At 39.6% G+C, this 22330-nt stretch overlaps 1 protein-coding gene across 3 annotated transcripts in view; it reads left to right on the top strand.

Annotated features, from left to right (window-relative positions):
- LRBA (LPS responsive beige-like anchor protein) overlaps positions 1-22330 on the top strand; it is a 789979-nt gene that overhangs the window by 589418 nt on the left and 178231 nt on the right. For all 3 annotated transcript variants that reach the window (XM_040331890.1, XM_040331889.1, XM_040331891.1), the window contains 3 exons: positions 5719-5859; positions 10148-10267; positions 13485-13637. In XM_040331890.1, the coding sequence (XP_040187824.1) occupies positions 5719-5859; positions 10148-10267; positions 13485-13637 (414 nt within the window). The remainder of the gene's footprint in view (positions 1-5718; positions 5860-10147; positions 10268-13484; positions 13638-22330) is intronic.

Genomic DNA, 22330 nt, shown 5'->3' with positions numbered 1-22330 from the left:
TGTTCCTCAGTGACAAGTTGACAAGCTTGTAGTAGATACAGTACCTGGAACCATACCCCAGGAGGAACACAAATTAAGCTGAGGCCTCTGGATACATATCAGCCATTTAGTTCACTGAAACAAACACCTAATTGAAACACTTTAATATGTTTTTCTCAATTAATTGTATCCCAGACCTACAGTTTCCTAGTTTTTGTTTCTCTAATTAAACAAAATTTTAATTAAGCAATCTAAAATATTTATAGTGTGGTTGAATTTCATATACAGTACTGGAGCTTAGTAAACCGCTTTTACAGTGTATTAAAACATAGCTGAATGTCCTCATCTTTTATAGCAGTTGTCAAGAAAATATAGGCCAGCACAGTAAAATGTATTAGCCCAATACATTGTCTCTATTTTATTAGGAGGAAGCTATGATGTACGGCTCTGTCAGCGCAGATCTATTGTTGGAGGATTTGCACTATTTTCTCTGCTCTGCCATTAATTTATAGCAGTAAACAATATGTAGCCCTCCAACTGAAGCAAAGCAGAATCTTTTAATGAGGTGGATGTTATTACCACAATAAATCAGTGCATTCATGTTATGTATAATTCAAAGTGTGTATTCCCACTGTAAGTTCTCTGAATAAGCTGATAGTGTATCACTGTCAGAGCTGTGCTCCACTTTTTTTATCATTTTGTTAGGGGATTGGGTAGAATTTTTGTTATATTTTTTTATTTTTATTTTCTTGTACTGCAAATGAGGGATGAAAAATGTCCCAGCCTGCATGAGAAAGCAAAGTGTAACAATTACATCAGGAATCAATAGTGTAGGTTCTGTGGCAGCATTGATCTGTGCAAACTGCTGTTTTCACAAGAGGCAACAAAATCAGTCCTAATTGGTTTTAGTGGTATCTCCAAGAAACGTAATTCAATAATAATGATTAGAGGTGGCTGCTCAGTTGAGGAGCTTGGAAGCATATAGTCATTTGTTAAAATGCTGCAGGGAGAATTGCATTTTAGTGTTTTTTATTTTCCATTAACTCAGTACTGTGCAGACACTTTTAGGCAATGTGTATCTTGCATGGAACATGTATCCCTTAACCACTTCAATACTGGGCACTTTCACCCCCTTCATGCCTAAGTAATTTTTCAGCTTTTAGCACTGTCACACTTTGAATGACAATTGTGTGGTCATGCAACACTGTACCCAAATGACATTTTTATAATTTTTCCCCCACAAATAGAGCTTTCTTTTGGTGGTATTTGATCACCTCTGCATTGTTTTTTTTTTTATGCAATATAAACAAAAGAGCAACAATTTTGAAAAAAAAAAGCAATATTTTTTTCTTTTTGCTATAATAAATATCCCCCAAAAATATATAAAAAATACATTTTCCTCAGTTTTTGCCGATACGTATTCTTCTACATATTTTTGGTAAAAAAAAATCGCATAAAGCATATATTGATTGGTTTGCGCAAACGTTACAGCGGCTACAAAATAGGGGATAGAATTATCCGGCAATCAGTGATTTTTATCGTGACTGCGATATTGTGGCGGACATATTGGACACTTTTGACACAATTTGGGACCATTCACATTTATACAGCGAACAGTGCTATAAATATGCACTGATTACTGTGTAAATGTGACTGGCAGGGAAGGGGTTAACACTAGGGGGCGATCAAGGGGTTAAATGTGTACCCTAGCGAGTGCTTCTAACTGTAGGAGGAGGGTACTGACTGGAGGAGGTGACCGATCAGTGTCCCTATGTACAAGGGACACACCGTCTGTCTCCTCTCCCTGACAGGTCGTGGATCTGTGTGTTTACACACACAGATCCACGGTCCTGTCCAGTTACTGGGCAATCGCAGGTGCCCGGCGGACATCATGGCCGCCGGGCACGCGCATCGGGTTCCCAGTGATGCGACGGGTGCAACATATGATGTCCGCCCAGAATGAGAGGCTTATCGTCCCGCCATCATATGATGGTGGGCGGTAGGCTAGTGGTTAAACAGTGTGCAACATTCAAATGACATTCCAGTCATGACTGAAAACAAAACCTTAAGGCTGCATTCACACCTGAGCATTTTCAGCTCATAAAACGCCCGAAAAAATTCAAGAAAAACGCCCTACAAGCAAAATCCCATTTATTTCAATGGCACCTGTTCACATATAAGCGTTTTGTTGCCTGTAGCAAAACGCCTGAAAAACTCCTTAAGCTTAAAAAAGAACTTGAGTTTCTTTGGGGCAGATTACAGGCGTTTTCTGCTTTTTACATTGGTGATGTAAAAATCCCAGCAAAATTGTGGTAAAAACACACGACTTTGAAGCGCTCAGGTGTTAATGCAGCCTAAAATGCAAAAAAAAAAAGTTTTTGTTTTTTTTTTAAATCCAGGCTCAGCTGTAGTGAACCAATATGGCTTGCTATTTAAATCTGACCTATACTAAGACAATCTTATCTTTTTTTAAAGGAGTTGTAAATGAAAAAAAAAAATTCACCTTAATGCAATCTATGCATTAAGGTGAAAAAACATCTGATGATGCTCGAGCCCGCGTTTTACTTACCTGACCCGTCGAAAGTCCCGTGCGGTCCCGAGATCCTCTTCGCCGCTCAGCCTGGCCGCTGATTGGCTAGAGCAGATGGATTGGCTGGCGCTGCTGTCAATCACATCCAGTGACGCGGCGCGCCGGGGCTGAGTGATACAGTGAGCAGCTATGGCTGTTCGCTGTATCACGCGAGCGCGCCCGCAAGGACTCGCCACCATGCGAGCTCCCGCATGACTGGTCAGTAATTGTGGGGAGGACCAGAGACAGCCGCCGAGGGACCCCAGAAGACGTGGATCGGGGCCACTCTGTGCAAAACGAACTGCACAGTGGAGGTAAGTATAACATGTTTGTTATTTCCTTTACAACCGCTTTAACTGTGCAAGATAAGAAATAAATTGCCAATGGCACATCACTTACAGAAGGCTGTTGCTCTTTTGTCTAGTCCTACTTTGTCATCCATTCTTCACTCCTGTAAATCTGCCACCATATTAGTGGAGGAACAAGCTAAGCTATCCCTATAAGAAGATCCTTTCCTTTTCCTTAAAGCGTTAATGTTGATTCTGGTCCCTTAACCACTTCCAGCCCAAGGCCGTCATATGAGGCCCTTGATTTTCAGTGGGAATATCTGAATGATGCCTGCAGCTACAGATATCCTTGTTTTCAGCCAGCGATTCTGTGCACCATAAGAATGATCATAGTGGCAGTTCCGATGCTTTATTGTTCTTACAGGCAATGTGAGCGGGACATCCCCCTCCTCCCGCCGCCATCCGGTACTTCTCCGGGCTCTCTCCCGGAGAAATAACCGGCTGCCGCCGGTTGATGACCATAGAAATTTCCGGTAAACACCCCTGTCCCCGGTAGCTCGCGCTCAGAAGCAAATACACACGCAAGTCTATACATATGTAAACACTATTCAAACCACACATGTCTGGCACTCGACCTCCTCTCTAACTCTAAACTGGTAACCTGTCAAAAAAAATTAAGCGCCGCCTATAGAGTTTTTTTAAGTACCAAAGTTTGGCGCCATTTTTAATTCATGAAACTTTTTTTTTCGAAAAAAAAAAACGCGTTCAGAAAAATTGTTGCGCAAATACCGTGGAAGATAAAAGGTTTCAACGACCGCCATTTTATTCCCTAGGGTGTCTGCAAATTTTTTTTTATAATGTTTGAGGGTTCTGGGTAATTTTCTAGTAAAAAAAATACGATTTTTACATGTAGGAGAAGAGTGCCAGAATAGGCCCGGTATGGAAGTGGTTAAAGCAGATTACATAGCCCAGCTCTTGTTCTATGTAATCTGCCCCCCTCTAAACTGTAAAAAAAACAAAAAAAACTACCACTTCCTGTTTGCCCTCTCTAATCAGACCATGATAACCAGGGCAACGCCGCCCTGATCACCGTGGTCAAAGTGCCTCCCTCTGTGATAGGCTGCCTGCTCTCTGCTCTCCTCTCTCCCCCTCTTCCCCTCCTTCCTCCTTGTCAGCGCCCTCTCTGTCTCTACAAGTTTATTCACTGCCAGCCTCTCTATTAGAGGCTGGCATATCACTCTGTGTATGTTTTATTTAAAAACGAGCGCTGTAAATACTGTATATCAGCTGTCTTTAGGCCGGTCACCTGACTCGCGGCCGCTTTCCAGCTCCGAGGGGTGTCTGCGGTGGAGAGAAGTGGCCATCAGAGGGAGATCACGGCCCCTCCCACAGAAGACCTCTATCAGAGCTAAAAAGCGGTCGCAAATGATGAGACCGTCCTTAAGACAGATGATATACAGTATTTACACTACACTGCTCGTTTTTAAATAAAACATACACATTGTGCTATGCCAGCCTCTAATAGAGGGGCTGGCATAGCCTTGTATATATACCTTAACAAAAACTTTAAACCTGCCCTGAGACACCATCAGTGAAATCCAGAGGCTTGCATGGGTGTGATATTCCCAATCATCTAAAACGGAACTGCTGACAAACACCTGTAAGCCTAAATAGTGGCAACATCTTAGGCGTCTGTGGGTTGGATGTGGTTATTTTTCTCCACTGTATATTAATACTCCTTTGAAACATGGATAACTTTAACAAATTGTGAGGCAGAAATGTGTCTGTTTTGGAGCTTTTCTTGACTGATCTGCCATTGCTAGGTCAAATTAAAACTTTGCATCAGTCATAATGACTTGGTCCAATTTTAGTATCAATCTTCAGTAATCTTAGGCACTAGAGAATAAACAAACTTGATGTTCAAATGTGCTTCACACATTACTAAATATCTGGGCATTTACCTAACATCAATTAACCTTTCCTTATCCTAAACAAACAAGATGTCTTTCTAGCATTCACCGGAATAGTATCCTAAAAATTAATATATGCCCTAGACTACTATATCCTTGGACCTTCACAATTAACTTACCTATTTCTTAAAAACAATATGTGGCTACAACTATGTCACTTTAACGTCCCCTTAATTGTGTGGTGGTATGGTCTTGCTTAGTTTTTGCTGCTTAATTGTCTCAAATAATGACGTATTATTTGATTCATGAAAGAAGCAACTGAATACGACCCTTTATCGATTGCTAATGTACTATGGCTGCGCCCCTCGGACTTCTTTCTATCCGGCCCTTTTCTCCCACTTCCTTTTAGGTTTGGGGGGACTTGACACTAACTAGGTTGAAGCTAACATGCTGCAGGACCTATTTCATTATTGTATTTACAGCTACTTAACAAGCAGAACACTGATCCTCCCACATACACAAGCCAATGGCTAATAGACCTGGGAGTCACCATTGATGTTGATGATTGGAACAAAATATGAGTGACGACCATTGCAAAAATATTAAGGCATTAGATGTTAATTACAAGGTACTGACCCTCTGGTACTTGCTTCCTCTGTGTCTGTAATGTGGTTCCAATTTTCCACAACACTATCTGGCAACATGTTTTTGAAGCTAAAGAGGATTGGGCACACGTTTTACTTGTGGTGGCCTTGTCCAAAAGCCAACCAGTTTATAGAAATGTTTCAAATTGTATCTAAACATTTCTCAACCACAATCAACCCTGACCCTTTGATAGCTCTCTTTTAAAACTTGCCCTCTGAACCTCACAATGCGGTTTGTATGTTTGTACTTCTATTCCTTTGCCACTGTTAACATGGCTGCAAAAACATGTTCAAATTATATAACTTAAATCTCTGTGTTTATTTTCTAGCCTGTTGGAGCACTGAACCCAAAGCGAGCAGCCTTCTTTGCAGAGCGCTATGAATCATGGGAGGATGATCAAGTTCCAAAGTTTCACTATGGCACCCATTACTCTACTGCTAGCTTTGTACTGAGCTGGCTTTTAAGAATTGTAAGTTACTATCCTATAAGAGATGAAATGGTGAAAACTTGTTAGTAGTAATTATGAAACCAGGCACAGGCTATTCTGGGGCTTTCAACACTGACAACAAATATGAATTTAATTGTTGGCACCCATATTTGTGCAGCTACCACTTATACCTAACATTAAAACTTCTCTGTACATAACCCTAATACTTAATATTGTTATTTTACCCTTAAAGAGGAGCTGGAGTAAAAAAGGGAAGTTTTGCTATGTTACAGGGAACTTCTAGAAATGGTATTTGTTCCTAAACAATAATAAAATAAAGAAAATTGCGCTAGGACTTCAAAATGTGTAACAACGAATAGCAGCCGGAAACAATACCCTAATATGTGGTATACACAAAATATAGTTAACAGTGCAGCGCTATGAAAATCACAATATTGCTAAATTCAGATTATAAACCTATGTATGACAAAATCATTAAAAAGTGACAAAGAAAAGATGAATATAAAAAAAAAATGAATGAAATCAATGAAGAGCCAGAAGTTAAGTTCTGAATCTCAACAGATTCTGACCATCACAGCAGTAAGACTGCACACCACATCAGTGTTTAAAAGAGGGGGGCTTACCAAAATTAGATGACCCCCCAATAAAGAGTGGTCAAACGGTGCTCTATACACTTCACGAGATATCCGACTTCTCTCAACCACCTTGACGAACAACTGCACCGTTATGTTCCCAAAGATCAACGTTCAATCTGACTCAACATAGCAATGGTATTACAAAATAAAAGAGAAACGCTCTCCATAGTGTAAACCAGTAGAAAATTCAATTTTAATAAGGTATACGCACTTACAATGGTTTGGTAGTAAGCAGGCACTTCACATCAATGTATAATCCATTTGACAGAATCCAAGATGACCACGACTGGTTCGAGCATGCGCATGTGGTGTGTGTTACAGCTCTGCCCAGTGTGTTTCATCGTACGTGATGTCATCAGGGGCCCATGACAATTTTTTTTTTATAGTCATTTTTTTCTTTGTCACTTTTTAATGATTGTGTCATACATACACTATATTGCCAAAAGTATTGGGATGTCTGTCTTTACATACACATGAACTTTTAATGGTATCCCAGTCTTAGTCTGTAGGGTTCAATATTGAGTTGGCTCACCCTTTGCAGCTAATAACACCTTCAGCTCTTCTGGGAAGGCTGTCCACAAGGTTTAGGAGTGTGTCTATGGGAATTGTTTGAACATTCTTAATAGTTACCCTTATCTTAAAACTTTAAAGCGGGCCTTCACCCATTACAAGACATTTTTCTCTTCTGGTTCTTCTTTTCTACCTCTTACAAAACTGGGCAAGGTTTCACTATTTTTAGAAACTTCCTGCTTTCTTGATAGGTGAGAATTACATATGAAACTCCGCTGTCTCTGGGTATTCCCAACTTACATATCCCATAAGGCAGTGTTTTCATCGAAGGCACATGCGTGCTGTGAGATTTTGCACATTGCAACTTTCTGCCAGTTATTTTGGCATGGCGTAGTATCGCAGCATGCCAAGTAGATCTTTACAAGGTCCCAAATTTGAAACACTAGTGGCATCATTGCATGTGCAGACATGTTGAGGAATTCTGCAAAGTCCCAAATACCTGGTGTTGAGTCTGTGCACACCCTACATTTTTGAAGGTGGTAGCTCACAAGAGGGCAGGGGAAGGGTAATATAGCTAGCGTGAAGTTTTTCTGTAACTCAGCCCCCTGACTCCCCTCTCTTATCCAACTCTAAACCCTCTACTGTAAGCCTTCCTTTAACTTAAAATGTACTTTGTGGGCCAGATTCTCAAAGAGATACGACGGTGTATCTCCTGATACACCGTCGTATCTCTGAGTTAGGCCGGTCGTATCTATGCAACTGATTCATAGATATGCCTAAGATCCGATCTTAGCTGCAATTTAAAAATGGCCGCTGGGGGCGTTCTCGCTGATTTACGGCGTTCCCGCGTCAATTTTTTTACGTCGTTTGCGTACGTCGATTCACAAAAGCGCTGGACGCAAGTTACGCTCACGCCGAAACCAATGACGTCCTAGCGACGTCATTGGGAGCAATGCACGCCGGGAAAATTTGCGGACGGCACATGCGCATTTAAATCGGCACGGGGACGCGCCTGATTTAAATACTACACTCCCCCTAGCCGTGGAATTTGAATTCTGCCAGGGGGATTTACGATCCGCCGCCGCAAGTTTTGAGGTAAGTGTTTTGTGAATTACCCACTTGCCTCTAAAACTTGCGGCGGCGGATCTTAAATCAGATAGATTACGCAGGTCTAAAGATCCGCTGATCTATCTGAATCTGGCCCAGTGTCTTGGGAATAACTAGATTATCATTGAATTATCATGTACCTTATCAGGCATAGTCTTACCTTTATGTATTAAAAATATCTGCAGTGCCATTCATAATGGTGTACAAATTGTGGCATCTATGACTCTTGCCCAATATTAGCACATGACAAGGGATGAATAACTAATGTTCATAATGGGTGAAGGTGGGTTTAACCAAGGCTTATACCCAGGATTTATTTGTCCTTGGCCATTTGATGTCCTGACATGGTGGTAGAGATAAAAACTTGCCATGCCTTTGCATCCTTAAAAGCCCTGTAATTTAATTTATTTTTTACAGGTTCTTATATAGCGCTGTCAATTTATGCAACACTTTACACATACTGTATATTGTAAATTCACATCAGTCCCTGCTCTCAAGGAGCTTACAATCTAAGGTCCCCAACTCACTTTCACACATACACATACTAGGATTCTATTCAACCCGGTACAGTATATATCTGTATGTAAATTAAACTGAAGGGTTGTAAATTTTATCATTTTAGCCCACTATTTTACTTCAGAAATGAAAAAAGGATTCACGATTAGAAATAAAATAAAAAAATGTAGTAATTTTAATTTATCATGTTTGGAAGATACTACTCGGTTAAAGAATTGCACCTGAAGTTGTTTCATCTAAAGGTCTTTGTTTCAAAATGCACTTTGCTGAAAGCCTTCATTTGCATTCTTGTACAAAGCCAAAGCAATTTATCTGTTTCTAATAATGGTAAGCATCCATAATAAGCATCCTCTGTAATGTGTTGGTGTTGGATTAATCAGGAACTGTGTTTATTGATAGCGTGTAGGTTTACAATAGTGCATGTTTTCTGTAAACCTAAGATGTAATTCATCTAATAGAAAGTAATTTCTTTGGGAGAGCATTAGCAGCCTACCATTAATTAAAGCTTGTTACAATGGTACAAGGAGACATAAATCCTTGATATAATTTATGGTGCCTTGCTAATTTTAGGCAATTATGTACTAATATGGGCTTAAGTGTTGTTTAACTAAGAGGTAGCTTTTAAAACCTTTAAGCATTTCTCCCAATCATAAATTCCAAATGAAGATAAAAATGCAAAAGCTGGTTTAATGCATGTAATCTAAATACATGTGTTTATAGGGGAGGGCTTCATTACTTGGATAAATAATGTATTGCACAATTTTTTGGTATTTTTTACATTTTAAGCATGTTTGCGTTCCTGAATTGTATTACAGGTATTTATATAGTGCAACTCTTTTATATTCTATCCATTCACATCAGTCCCTGCTCTCAAAATGCTTACAGTCAAAGTTTCCCATCGTTCATACATCATTGAATTCTAGAGTCAATATGGACATGTAGACCGTAGTCAGCTAACCTACCTACATTTCTTTGGAGTGTGGGAGGTTACCACAATACCTGAAGGAAACCCACGCAAGCATATGGAAATCAAACAAAATCCCTCACTGCTGCAAGGCAGAAGTGCTAACCACTAAGCCTCTGTGCTACCTTAAGAATTTAGAGTAATGGATATTGTCTATATTTTGTTAAAGGGTTTCCATTCTGAAATGCGATGACTTATACGGTGCTAATTATCAGACTTCGTTCCTTTTTTTTTTTTTTTTGAGATACTGATGAACTGTGTCTTGGGTTTAGCCTCTCCATATTCTGCTTCCCTGAGACAACCATCGCTGTGACATCAACTGGAGCCTTTTTAACTTGCACTACCAATGAGCTGAAGCACATGAAGAGTATGCTCAGCCCTGCTATTAAAATTCACAAATGATGGAGCTTTCAGTTCTGAAACTGGCTAAAAAAAAAATTGGCTTCAGCCTATAACATGATTAGGTTATTACTGTCACCTAGTATGTAGATGACAACTAGAACAATTGATCAATATATAATTTATCTTTTTAAAGAGGTTAATTTCTTATAAAGTAATTTATTTTTTTCTGTTCTAGGAACCGTTTACAACATCCTTCCTGAATTTCCAAGGTGGAAAATTTGACCATGCAGATAGAGCATTTTCTTCAGTTTCAAGGGCATGGCGTAACTGTCAGAGAGACACCTCCGATATCAAGGTAAATTCTGGAGGGTTGTCTGATCTGGCCTTTTTGACACAAATAATTTTTAACTTTTTTTCCCCTCAACACCACTATATAGTAATTCTTCATATTGTCAATTTAACAGCCGATGTTTGCTGTAGTGTAGATGATTTTTCTTTCACTCAATTTTCTGAGAGGTTCATTCTTATCAATGACACTAAACATAAGCAGGCTCTGCAAACTTTTACCGTGTGCTTCTCTACTCCTTTAACACTCTCATATTACTCGAAAATAATGTTATGTGTTTTTTTGGCTTTTTAAATTTAAGTTGTTCCTTATATGTTTAAGCACTTTAACACACCTCAAACATAATCTTCATTTTGAACCTACCTTTAAGCTCACCTTAACCCTGTAACCCTAAGCCTTTTTAATTATCTTGACAAAACAGATAACAATGAAAACTGCATTATAGCACTCTAAAAGTAAAAATTTGCATTATGTTTTACTTATTTACATTTTTATGTGCAGATGTTTCACCAATTCACATTGTCCTGTTACCAAATTGTACCAAATTGTACTAAACATGTTGCAGTACTACAAATATGCAAAAATAAAAAATGTTAAGGAAAAAAATTTAAATGCGGTTGCCAATAGCCTTGTCAGCTAAGCACTGCATTTAGATGACTTACTGCATGCACCAACGACATGGCTATTACATAATTAAACCCCCCCCCCCAAACAACTATTTAAAAAAACCTGAATAAATAACCTGAAGAACAACTGAATGTTGTTTGGGTAGTTTAATAATTCAGTTTCCCTGAATGTATGGCCTCTTTACTGACCTATTACAGCTAGTAAAATGTCCTCTTCTTGCACTCCCTAGTCACTGAGAGAGCACAGACAAATATAATGTCAAGTTTACAAATCTAAGGTGGCCTGGCCAATTAGGCGTCAAGAGCAGTCATAATGGCAATGTACTGGTAGCTTCTGTAGGGAAAGTTGGCAAAATGCATAGGGAGATATTATGGTAGTTCAGAAACTGTACTTTAAGGCCTCACGTACACTGGACATTTTTTCTGCCGCTCCAAGGGGCTTTTGGTGTTTTTCTTTCTTGCCTCTAAACGCCCATGTGTCAATGCACACACAGGCGTTTAGAGGCAACAAAAAACCCACAGCCAGTGGGTCCAGGAACAGCACCGTTTTTGCAGAAAAAACTCTTGACACGTGTAAACGCCGCTTCATTGCTTGAGCGTTAATTGATTTCAATGGCTAGAATAATTATTATGGCCAATTAAATAATTTAACGGGCAATCGCTTGACGTGCCTAAACGCATTACAAGTGTTTACAAATGTCAAGCTTTTTTGTCAAAACTCTGCTATCAGGAGGAAAGGAGTCTAGTAGAGTTGGCAAAACATCCAGTGTGCATGAGCCCTATTTCTGATTGCTACCTCTGTGGAAAATTAACCCCTTTGCCGTTTTTCATTTTTTTGTTATTAATGGGGGGGGGGGTTTATCTTTATTTGTAATTTGTAGTTGATTTGAGGTCAACAGTGCCATCTATACCAAATGTATTTTCCTGAACACACAATCTTTATGCTGAAAAAATATATACTGACCCTAGCCTTATAGATGAGGAATGTTTTTTAATGCAGTGCCTTCCTGTCTTTTGTGCAGTGATGAAGTGAAGGTGATATTAGGTTAATTCCTGCCTGATCCCAGCTGGCATAGCTTTCACTATGCTAAAATGACCTGTCCTGGATCTTATGACCTCCATAGTGACAGTGTCAGCCCTGAGGCACCTGTCACATTTCTGTGAACATAGAAGCCGGAGTGGATTGTAAGGCCTCATGTAAACGGCAGCTGGTAAACGGATGTTTGGGAGCAGTTGGGTGTTTTTTTCAGCTGCCCCTGAACTCTCCTCTGTTATGTTATCAGTACATGTACACAGGGTCGTTTATAGTTGTTTCTAGGCAGATAAGTTCAGAAGCATTTTTTTAAAGCAAAAAAATGCGTTCAGGACAGATGTTCAGAGGCATTTGAAACGCCACATGCTTGTAACAGCGTGTAAATGCATCTAAAGCGGTACCTCGTGTTTTTTAATGGGGAATGCTTTCTTACCATTTGTAATGGTTAAATGATTGCTTATTCAAACCGTTTCTAAACTAAAGTGCTCATTAACATGACTAAACATGGCATGTAAAAGTGGCAAAAAACATTCATGTCGGTTACTTGCTGTCAAGTTACATAGTTTAGAAGAGGTTTTCAAACTTCCAGTGTACATAAAGCCTAATGGAAAAAATAGTTATTTTACATATAGCTTGTACTTCCTTATGACGTATTGCTTTTTAAGTTTTAATTTCATATTTTTCTTACAATAGTTGTGCTACATATATGTAAGCCACTACATACCTAGTGGGCTTAACGTGGCCCTACATATAGGGGGTTATTTACTAAAGGCAAATCCACTTTGCACTACAAGTGCAAAATACACTTGAAATTGCACTGAAAGTGCACTTGGAAGTGCAGTCGCTGTAGATCTGAGGGGGACATGCAAGGAAAATAAAAAATAGCAATTTAGCTTGCACATCATTGGATGATAAAATCAGCAGAGCTTCCCCTCATTTCAGATCTACCCCTCAGATTTACAGCGACTGCACTTCCAAGTGCACTTTCAGTACAATTTCAAGTGCACTTTGCAGTTGTAGTGCAAAGTGGATTTGCCTTTTGTAAATTACCCCCTATGTGATTTGTGATTGATTCAGGTATGACGGATTACAAGCTACAGATCACCATTGATTACATTTTGATCAGTGCAACATATGCAGTATTGTTACGCACTTTGTGATTGACTTTAATTATTAGTTATGAATCTAAGTCTATTAAAAACAGGATTTTAATGGATCTGAATTACGATTGGTTCTCTGATGCACACTCAGGTATTTTTTCAATTAATCATAAGCAATCAACACAATTTTGACCAACTTGACGAAGTCGATTTGAGAGCTTTGGTGGGGGGGTGGGGGGGGGGGTTTAGTTTGCTACTTTTTATTCCGTTGGATCTGTCAAGTCAAACTGTAGAGGGTTTTTGGTTTGCAGTTTTAAAGTATGTTCTATTCGTTTATTTGCATCCAATGATCATATTGATACAAGTTTGTCATTTTACCTCTTTTTTTTATTTGATGTACAGTACTCTGTAACTGTGTAAATGTTAACAATTATAATACTGACGCACTGGGTGATTTGTTCCTCCAGGAGCTCATTCCTGAATTCTACTACCTCCCAGAGATGTTTGTCAACATGAATAACTACAACCTTGGTGTAATGGATGATGGCACAGTTGTTTCTGATGTTGAACTTCCACCATGGGCAAAGTCTCCTGAAGAGTTTGTTCGTATAAGTAGACTGGTAAGAAGACTGATCACTTTTTGGCATCTAAGATTCATGCTTGTATAACTTCACTATAAACTTAAAAAAATAAACCAAGGTTCAGCTGATGGCACATAATTTCTTGAGGCAACACTTACATACTGTAAATCCTCTAGCAGCTATATATACATAAAATGATCCTTTTAGTATTGTCAGAAAGGCAGAGTTGTAGTATGTTTGTACTGCATTAATTGTGATTAGCCAGCATTTAATAGTCATACGAAAACTTTGGTTTGAATAAATCCTAGACAAGCACTTTACCTAGAACTGTAAATGTAGTATCTTGTACAGTACAGGACACAGAACTTGTATTAATAAACCATGGGTTATATGCAGGCTACCTTTAGATGAAGGGTCACTGTCAAAAAACTTGCTATGGCTGTGTCGAGTACATACAAATAACTCCTCCCTCTTAGTGGGACACCATTTTTTTGCTAGTGTCCTTTGGTGATTAACCCATTCTCCTCTGGAAGAAAGTTTTTCTTTTTAAACCATTCTTTTTTTATTTCTTCTGACACTCCTTTCAGGCTCTGACTGCTTATTACCCTGTGTTATCCAGCAGTTTCCAAATCTTTTTAGGCATTCACCTTTTCATAAAGTGCAGCATGTGCAGTTAGCCACAGGGTGCTATACAGGTTCATCTCTATAGTTCCCAAACCCTGAAGACCCCTTTAGGGCTATGCTCATTGTGGTGGGTGCAGCCTGATCCTCTAGTAGGCTCATCATCATGGATGAGGTAGGACACAGTTCCCCTGCATGTTGACACCAGTTCCTAGGTTTCAGATAACCCACAGTGTGTAGCACACTATGCAATTTTATAAACGGAGGAATGAGGAGTTTTTTGCCTTCATGTGGTACTCTTATTATATTTGTCTCTAATATTTCTCAATGTAAGCAATTTAAAATTGGTGGGTTTTTTTTCATGAGTTGTAGATATAGTTATTTTTTAGCAATGGTTCCCTGAGAACAGAAAGTAAATTTCAAGAGTTCCTCTGTGTTGAAAATTTTGAGAAAGGCTGCTCTAGAATGCCCCTGATCTCGTGTAGGCACGTTTGAAGGTTAACGCTTACTTTGGGTATCCCTTGATAAATTCATCAAGGAAGTCACAGGGGGTGGTGGGGAGGAGTGCTCCTTCCTACAAGAAAAAGCTTAAGTCCCTCCTACTCTTATGGCTAATACTTGTGCTCAGCGACAGGGAAGTTTTCGTGTTTCCCAGACATCGACCTCAAAACTAATGCTTAACCCTACATTTTATTGCAAGCCCTGGACTCCCTAGTCCCCCAAGTTATCCAAGAAGCACTCCTCACAATGAAGGGGTGCCCCCACTTTGAACCAATTTGAGACATTTCTTTGCAAGGTTGCCTTCTCGGTTGCCATTACGTCTGCTAGGTGAATTTTTGAGTTGGCAGCACTCTTTTGTAAAGAGCTTTTTCTTGTTTTGCAGCTTTCCCTTTTACCTAAGGAAACCTCTTTTTTCCACCTCATTGAGGACATTAATCTCCCTTCTCTGTGTCCTGCCTCAAAACTTGACAAGAAAATTGTCCTACACTGCTTGGATGTGATCAGGGCTGTCAAGGCTTAAATAACAGCCATGAGTCCATTGTTCTGCCTGAAGGGCCACATAGAGGACATCCTGATGTCTGCTCCACTGTTGCAAGATGGATCAGACAACTTACAGTATTTAAAGGGCTCGCTCCCTTGAGTAAAGGGGTATTTCCTTCCCCATCAGAGCTTATTGCCCCAGGACAGTTGGTATCTTTTGGAATTTTTAGCATTAAGCATCTGTATCACAGATTTGCAAGGTCATCACCTGGTCCTCTCCAAGTTTTACCAGGTGAGTTTTCAAGCCTCAACTGGTGCAAGGTTTGTCTGTAAGGTGCTTAAAGTTGTAGTTAGAGTGTTTTTGGGTTCTTTAACCCTTGTGTTTTTTTGGTGGTCTGTTGGCAGTACTGTTTTGCTTGTTGTCCACCCCTTGAGAACGACCCATGGTCTATGAATACAGGTCATGTGTCCTGTACTATAGAATTAAAGTAGATCTATGGGCACAACTTTTTTCTTTCATTTTGGATAAAGTAAGGGAGGGTTAAAGCCTTTTCTTGCAGTACAGTAACACAGGATGCAGTCATCCCTCTCATTCCCCTATCTGGATTATTCCCAATCGCTTACTAAAAAACTGAAGTCTTTTATATAGAGGACAGGGTTCTATGAGTACACACTCAGAGGGGTATATTTGATATTGTTCAAGTTATTATTGGAGTAATTTATTAGCATTGTGGCACTGATTGTTTTTCTCACAATTTACACACTAGGGACGACCCTAGGACATATTTTTGTCTGTGTCTAATTACCTAAAGGTAACTTGCATGGGCTATGAATAAAAGTCTTATACTGTAAATAATTTACAGGTAAATCCAAAGAAAATTATTTACAGGTAAATCCTAATTCTGATTTATTTTGTAAAGGTATTGAGGGCAGTTTGCGCACAGAGACCTGCTGTGATGGTCCAGTAGTATGAAATACCTTTGTAGAATTCATGATTGTTGTTATATTGTCTGAAACAAATTGGAATTAACCTGTCAATGTCTATTACCCCAAAGTGTATTGAAAAATGCAGGACACTAGTTTAGCAATTAGCACAGTGACCTTACAGTGCTGTTCCTTTTTGGTGTGCACCATATAAAACCCACAATTCAAACCCAAAAATGTTGGTTGGTTAAAGAAAATCTGTAATAAGAGAAGCACTCTGAAAATATTGTTTGGTAATCATTTGGTTGTAACGGTTTTATTACTTTCTGAGTGTCTGACAAAGAACAAGTATGCAGATTAGCAGTTTTGACTTCAGTCTGAATTTAGTTGGCGCATGCTTCTTCCAGGTCAATGTATTTTTTCAAAAGAATACCTGCAATGGCAACCCACATATTTTTGTATAGTAAACAATGTTGGATTTGTAGCCACTCCCACAAACGAACCTCAGACACTACAACCTGAGTCAAAGAATAAGAAAGGAGTCTTTTTATGCAGCCAGTGGTTTGCTCAGCTTAGTGAAGTGAACCGGATGAAGGCTAATGTCTCAGAGGAGCTGTCTTATTCTAAAATGTTATGATTTATCTTGTACACTTTATGCTAAATAAATTATTGGGAAATCTCCCTTTGTAACTACAAGCAAACCCAGCTTACGTATATGTTTCAGGTTTCCAATAAAAGGAGAAGTATAGCCAAAGCTATTTTGGCTGTACTTCTCCTGGGGTTTACATGAGTGCAGTTCATCCTGCGATCCTGTGACTCATTTTCAACCGGCAGCAGGCTAAAGCCCGCTGTCACCATACTCAGGAAAGATCCAGACTTTGCAGTGGGGATCCACTTAGATGCGTGGACAGGCAGCTGGCTCAGCCTCTCAGCGAGATGCTGTGAGAATGAGACAGCCACTCCCGTCCCCACCACAGCCAGATGCTCCATTGAACGCTGGAAGGGCAGAGCAGGGAGCCAGTGTTTGCAGTCACTGACTCTCTGCTCAATGAAGAACTCAGCGGTCATTGGGCATTCAGTTTTAAAAGTGACGGGGAACAGATGCAACATTAGATAGATTCTGCACCCACCTAGGTATAATGCTATAAATGTTTATATAATAAAAAATAAAAATAAATGCTTTTGTTTTAAGCTTCTGGCAAAATGGCCTTTGGAACAATAGATTGTATTGTATTGCACAGAATCACACGGAAGGTCAGCTAGATGTGAGATGCAATAGGGCTGATTTAACTAAATGAGTAGAGGCTGTTCACTAACAAAATGTTTGCTTTGCAAAGTGAATCTTAGTAAATAAAGTAAAGCTATTCATTTTGAATACCCACTTATGCGCTGGGGAAACAAATACAATTTCTTATTTGCAAGCACATTTATTTACTTTGCTCACAATGTAGAGTGAACAATACTGTATGTTTCACAAACTAAAATATTTTAGTAAATCAACCCCATTGTCTTAGACAATTTTCTGTTTCTACTTAGTTGCCCTGACACCTCTCTTAAACTCTGTATTTTGTGTATTTATTATGTTGTGCTACATAGATCAGTACAACTCAATTTCGCCCAAGAATTCCCAGCATGCATTGTGATGTTTATGTTATAAAATGTGTTCACCCTTTTACTGCACAGTATGTCCTCTTGTGTCACGCCTGCAGTCATGATAGGTGTCCTAGCTGAAGGTGTTAAAGCCTGTGATTGACATGTCTTACTTAAGCTACAGTTACAAATGTCAGCAAAACACTCAGTTCAGAGCGTAATTAAAAGATCTGCCACTGGCGAGGCATGCTGTTTGTGTACAAACAGCATAACAGAAAAAGAGCTCTCTCTAGTGCTTCTGGCATGAAGAATTGATTTGACAAGAAAGCCTGCTGCCAAGCCGATTCATACATTCTGGACTTTTAAAGTCAAAAATGCCTTTTTAGACCACGTGTCTGTGTGGTTATCCAGACCAAGGTTTACTTCCCATTTTTTTCTGCCATCCCACAGATTATATACAATGATTGCAGCTCCTGAAAAGCACACCACTTTGATCTGTGACCTTTTTGTGGTGCTAATCGGGTTCCCAATATCATTATACTCCTCTCATTAATCATATTTTCTGAAGCCAGTCAGGCAGCCAGACAGACACAGCCCCTGTTTTCAGGGCTGCACTGGCAGGTTTGTGTGTTTTTGCAGATTATTATGGTGCTATACTTTTGGCTTCTAACAAACCAGCACCACATCAAGCTGCGTGCTACAATTAAAGTCAGATGGTCCTCAGGTTGAACAGGCAGATAATGTTGCAGCTGTTTGTCTTCCTGAAGCTAAACAGCACCAAAGACAGATGATATATAGGACAGTTCCATATGACAGATTGTACTGTATGGGGTCAGAAACTGGGGCCCAAAACATTAATTAAATGACATTCTTCTTTTAAAATGATTTCCCAAGGATTTATTCTTGGTGCTCAGTGGAATTACAGATAAACTTGAAATAAAAGCCATAGCAAAAGATGATTCTCCAGGTTATATTTCTAATATGCTTCTACGTATTATTTGGCAATAGACTTGTTACGGTATATTATTGTACCACTGAACTAACTATGTATAAACTAATATGCCTTCATTCCATTCTTTCATTTGTTTTGTTCTGATGTAAATAACTGCAAACAGGAGACTTTGTTTATTTTTATTATTATATTTATTCACCTTTTTTATATTCACCATACTTGAGCTTTTAGAGTTTATTTTAAATGTAACCATTTTTTACTTTGATTAAAACCTCTGGATTCATGTTTTTTTTTTGTATAATCTTTATTTTCATTTTAAAATCAAAAGACAAAAACAGTATGATTTCACAACAAAGCCACAACAATCAGGAAGGGAGGGTAGGGTAAGAGGTCAGGGGGGAAACAGAAAACAGACAAAAAAAAGGGGGAAGGGAAGGGTACTGAGGGGAGGGGGAGGCACCAGGGGACATGTTTTGTATAACCCAAGCATAGACAGCCATCACATTTCGCAGGAGAGCCGCCATCCGCAATGTACGGATATCAGGGCACCCCACCCATCTCGGCCCGACCCGGACGTTCGGTCCACGTGGTCAGGTCTCCCTCCTAAACTAGAGGGGGGGAAGGGCAGCCAGCCGCGCCACTCCAGGAGAAGTGGCACATACAACTCCCCCTCGCATTAAGCATGTTAACAAGTTTGGGGTACCCAGAGAGGTAAAAACCAGAGGACCGTCTAGGTAACCCAAAAACAGAAAGAAAAACAAAAGGCTCCCAGGTGTCCCGGTAGAGGAATCTAGTTAAAACCAAACATATACAGAAACAACGATGAGAAATAAGGGTGTTGAAAAGAGAGAAATGGAGTCAGAAAAGAAACAGAGGAAAAAAGGGAGAGAAGAAGGGGATAGAGTAAGGTAGAAAAGCATGTGAAACAGCCCTCAACGAGATCATCTGCACGGCGAATCACTATGAAGTGGAGCTTGTGGTATTAGATTTGCGGTGCGTCTGAACAAGTTTCTCAAAGGAAGGGTCTGCCAAGGCTAGCAGTGCATCGTCCAGGCAAGATGAAATCATAACAGTGTCATGCACATGGGCTGTCCACTCGGCCAAAACAAGATCACATTTTTTGCGGGTGCCTCTACAGTCCGCTAACCATCTCTCCGCCTCCATGATGGATTCATGTTTTAAGGCTTTCAAACTTAATTACTGCAGCAGTGTGTCAAAAAGAAACACGTAAAGCATTGTTGCCTGTTAACGTAGGAATGCCAACAAGATTTAGACATTCTTTAAAATGGTAAATGCTAAATGTTTACTTTGTTAAAGCGGTGTTCTCTTTGTAACGAAACATGTCGGGAAGGACTGCTGTTGTCACTGCTACCCTCATTTTATGAGCTTGTTTTATCACTGCAAAATGTGAGTTTCTTTCTTTCAATAAATTTTGTGTTATTTATATGGAATTATGCTATGTGCACTCGAATTTCTTCGTTTTCATACCCATCGTTTGGATTTTTGATATGCCCCCATTTGGGATTTGCTGTATACAATTGCTTGGCATGAACCACTCCTGAATTGTCTGTCTGAGGTTTTTATAAAAAATACCAGATCGTGAGACATCTACGGTATACTCTTTCTAGTGTATCATCTATACAAGCTTGATTGACCTAGTGGCTATAAGCCCTTCTGGGTCCAATCCATCCGGTAAGCCCCTTGTCATAAGTGGTGGTGGATCTTCTGTTTTTCACCGTTGGATTCTGTTTACCTATTCAGTCACTGGACTTTTTCCATAAACACATTATTTATGACGCTGGGCGGATCTTATTTCCATTGTCACTTATTCATTTAAGGATTTATGGACTATAATTAATATAATTTACCACTATCGGTTCACATGTGGTGTTGTATATTAAGCATTTAGATTGTTTTATTACAATTTACTCACTGTTAGCGCTACACTTTTCCACAAATGTTTTTTTTTAGCAAATTTTGATCTGTCTTGCTGTGTTAGCTGCTCCATTTATTTATCACTAGATAGCGTGGTATTTTTTCTTTTGTAATAATAGGACACTTGCCTGTCCTGGTGTCCCTTGATGTCGGCACCGCAGCTGATGTTTTCATCAGCTGTCGGGTGTTGCTGCCCCCAATGTGGATAAGGGAACCCGGCAGTGTAGCCTTTTGGCTTCACGCAGGGAACCCTCCTGCGCATGCGCGAGGCCCTGCTTCTCTCTACTATTGGCCTCTACGGCCAGGGAAGGGAGCCCCGCTGGGACGTCATGGGCCGAGGCCCAGACTCTCGGAAGTGGTTTTTGGATACCTGTCAATTGTGTCAATTGTGACACTGGAGGGGGGAGGAATCAGAGGAGCGGAAGTTCCTTTTTAGGATGGAACTCTGCTTTAAGCTGTACTCAAAGACAGCATTTTACTGCATATCAGGGTGAATACAGTTTTTCAGATGGGGAATTCTGTAGTCGCATTCATTTTGTTTTCGCAGGAGGACCATAATATGTACATATTTGTGTATTCACTAAAACTGGGCCTAATTTTATTGATTTAAGAAAGTTAATATATTGTGCTTAACCATTTATTATCATATGGCGAAACAGCTTCATATAATCCTTGGCCTCATCACTTTTTCCTGTTCTTGTCATCTGCATTCCCTCTTTAAAATAGGACTTTTTGATGTCGGTGTCCTTCAGTAATGTGTTCCTTGGTCTTTTCCAATGTTGTCATTCCTTGTTTATTGCTAGAAAACCTTTGCTAGCTTGTTTGATTGCATGTCCTGGGAACTTGGATTTTTTTTGATCTCTGTAACCAAGTTTGGTTGAAAGTAAAGCTCATAGAAAATGTCCTTGTATATCCTATTGGTTTTAAGTATTAAATCGTTTATATATATATATATATATATATATATATATATATATATATATATATATATATATATTGCTCAAGATATTTCTGTCTCTGCTTTAGGGTAGATTTCTTCCCTTTCAGTGAGTGCCAGCAAGATACCCCAGCATTAATATCCACACAGGTAGCACTGATGCCTTAATCCAATCACAATGTAATACAGTAGATGTTGATTCTCCAAGAACAGAATGGGAGGTGTGAACATTGTGCAACCACCCTGATATATAATCTTATTGACTTTTGGCCCGTGTATATGGCAGCCGGTTTGATAGAAGCTGGCCGTTTGGCAGACTTCTGTCGGACATGCGTGCTGGAAAGCCAGCAGCCGCCTGCCTCCCGATTAATGCTCTGTATACACGATCAGTCCATCCGATGAAAGCGGACTGATGGAATTTTTCATCAGTTATCCGATGAAGCTGACTGATGATCAGTCGTGCCCCTACACACCATTGGTTAAAAAAACAATCGTGTCAGAACGCGGTCACGTAAACCACATACGACGGTACTATAATGGGGAAGTTCAAATCCAATGGCGCTTTTCTGTCTGTTACAGCGCGATGAATGTGCTATATCCATTACGAACGCTAGTTTTACCAGAACGAGCGCTCCCGTCCCCTAATTTAGTCTGAGCATGCGTGGATTTTTAACCGATGGACGTGCCTACAGACGATAGTTTTTTTCCTATCGGTTAGTTAACCATCAGATAATTTTAAAACAAGTTCCTAGTTTTTTAACCGATGGATAAATAACCGATGGGGCCCACACA

The sequence above is a fragment of the Rana temporaria genome, chromosome 1 (assembly GCF_905171775.1).
Source record: "Rana temporaria chromosome 1, aRanTem1.1, whole genome shotgun sequence".
Taxonomy (NCBI): domain Eukaryota; kingdom Metazoa; phylum Chordata; class Amphibia; order Anura; family Ranidae; genus Rana; species Rana temporaria.
This window is presented reverse-complemented; position numbering and strand designations above follow the sequence as displayed.